General features: G+C 57.8%; 1 protein-coding gene across 1 annotated transcript; it reads left to right on the forward strand.

The window, feature by feature from the left end:
* Nucleotides 1-452: 452 nt before the first annotated feature.
* On the forward strand, nucleotides 453-1781 carry LOC100829364 (transcription repressor OFP13). Its single transcript, XM_003581166.4, has 2 exons — nucleotides 453-1088; nucleotides 1177-1781. Exons 1-2 carry the CDS (start codon nucleotides 522-524, stop codon nucleotides 1558-1560), a joined length of 951 nt encoding a protein of 316 aa, XP_003581214.1. The 5' UTR covers nucleotides 453-521; the 3' UTR covers nucleotides 1561-1781.

Raw genomic sequence — 1781 nt, forward strand, 5'->3', positions numbered from 1 at the left:
AGTAATCTACCACATGGGTGACACAAATTCAACCATAGAAATGAAGGGATAGCGCATGAACCAGATTATTATATATCACTACAATCATATGACACAACGGTCAACAGTCTCTGTTTCTTTCCAATCATTGCAGAATTTAACTTTCACCGAGAGAAAAAAACAGGAAACTTTTACTAAATACTCCGTACTAGTGAAATTGTAAAAATGAACAAAATGGGAATAAAAATGAGAAGAAAAAACGAGAGAGAGATGCGAGTGAGGCTGCACATCACATCAAAATCTTGTGCCTGCTATTGGCGAATAGTCCATTCAACGGCAGTATTAATTCTTTACTGAAATCTCTCCAACCCTGCAGTAAATGTGCATGAGCTCACTTACTAGCCGGGCCCACCTCTCCTTTCGTCCCCATCCTCCCTATAAAACAGAGCAAATAAACAGAGCAGAGCACAGCACAGCAGCAAGACAAGCCCGGCAAGCACCACCCACCCCCGTCCGTCCCTGAAACGCGGCAGCGAAACGCAATGCCTCCCCTGCTGCACCCTCCCCACCTGCACTTCCACAAGCTCAAGAAGCGCGCGCGCGCCGCAGCCGGCACCGGCGCCGGCAGCCCCCGCCCCGCCGCCAAGGCCAGGAAAGGCCTCGCCGCCATGCTCTACAAGCTCCGCGACGTGCACCGCCCACCGTCTCCGTCCTCGCCTCCGTCACCCGCGATAACCCCGCAGTACCGGAAGCAGCTCTGCTACCCGCCGCCGCCGTCCACCTGGCCGTGGCCCTCGTGCCGGCACCCGCGCACCAGCTCCTTCCGCGCGCGGCATCATCCGGATCAGGACGCCGCCGCCGCCGTGTACCGGACCGCGAACGCGGTGTACGACGCGTCCTCCGAGCACTTCGTCGTCCTGCGGCGCTCGTCCGTGGACGAAGCGTTCTGGCCAGGGCTGGCAGCCGCCGCCGTGGATCAGGAGCCGGAGGAAGAAGAGGAGACGAAGGAGCTGCGGCTGCGGGAGACGGCCGTGGTGCGCGGCGTGCGGTCCGAGCGGCTCTTCTTCGAGCCGGCCGGCGCGGAGTTCTTCTTGCCCACGACCACGCAGGTAGTAATGCAATGCACGTCGCTCGTCAGCTCATTAATTCACTATCTGGCTCTGGCCAGCGTTAATTAACACGACAGAGATGTTTCAGGCGAAGACCGAGGCGGCAACTACCACCAAGAACGAAGACGTCGAAGCGCCCCCCGTGCCGGCGGAGTCCTCGGGCGAGCTGAAGGGCGGCGCGGCGGTGGTGGTGACGGTGGAGTCGGAGAACCCGTACGGCGACTTCCGGGAGTCGATGGCGGAGATGGTGGCGGCGCACGGGGTGCGGGACTGGGAGGGGCTAGAGGAGCTCCTGGCCTGCTACCTCAAGCTCAACGCCAAGGGCGTCCACGCCGTCATCGTGGGGGCCTTCGTCGACATGCTACTCGGCCTCGCCGCGTCCTCGCCGCCGACATCGCCGTCGCCTTCGTCGTCCTGCATCACCTTCGAGGGCTACTCCTCGGCGACCCTGGACGAGGAAGACAAGAGCTGATCGATCAGAACCAGGGAGCAGGACCTCGTTTCGTTTTGCTTCTCTTTTTTTTCCAAGTCTCGTCGGGAATCAGACTAGAGTTTTTGTTAATTCTTTGTGAGCTGGTTGCGAGCTATGGAATGATTGTACAGTTGCTAAAACTAATCGATGCTGACCCGTTACTCCAGTATGTTTGTAGTTGTTGCTGAGATGATTCATTGACCTTATTTGCATGTTCTTTA

The sequence above is a fragment of the Brachypodium distachyon genome, chromosome 5 (assembly GCF_000005505.3).
Source record: "Brachypodium distachyon strain Bd21 chromosome 5, Brachypodium_distachyon_v3.0, whole genome shotgun sequence".
In the NCBI taxonomy this organism is placed as follows: Eukaryota; Viridiplantae; Streptophyta; class Magnoliopsida; order Poales; family Poaceae; genus Brachypodium; species Brachypodium distachyon.

Excerpts from the sequence above, each read along its gene's own strand:
- LOC100829364 (XM_003581166.4), top strand. The coding sequence starts at position 522 with ATGCCTCCCCTGCTGCACCCTCCCCACCTGCACTTCCACAAGCTCAAG. Across the intron at positions 1,089-1,176 it reads TCTTGCCCACGACCACGCAG|GCGAAGACCGAGGCGGCAAC; the intron begins GTAGTAATGCAA and ends GAGATGTTTCAG.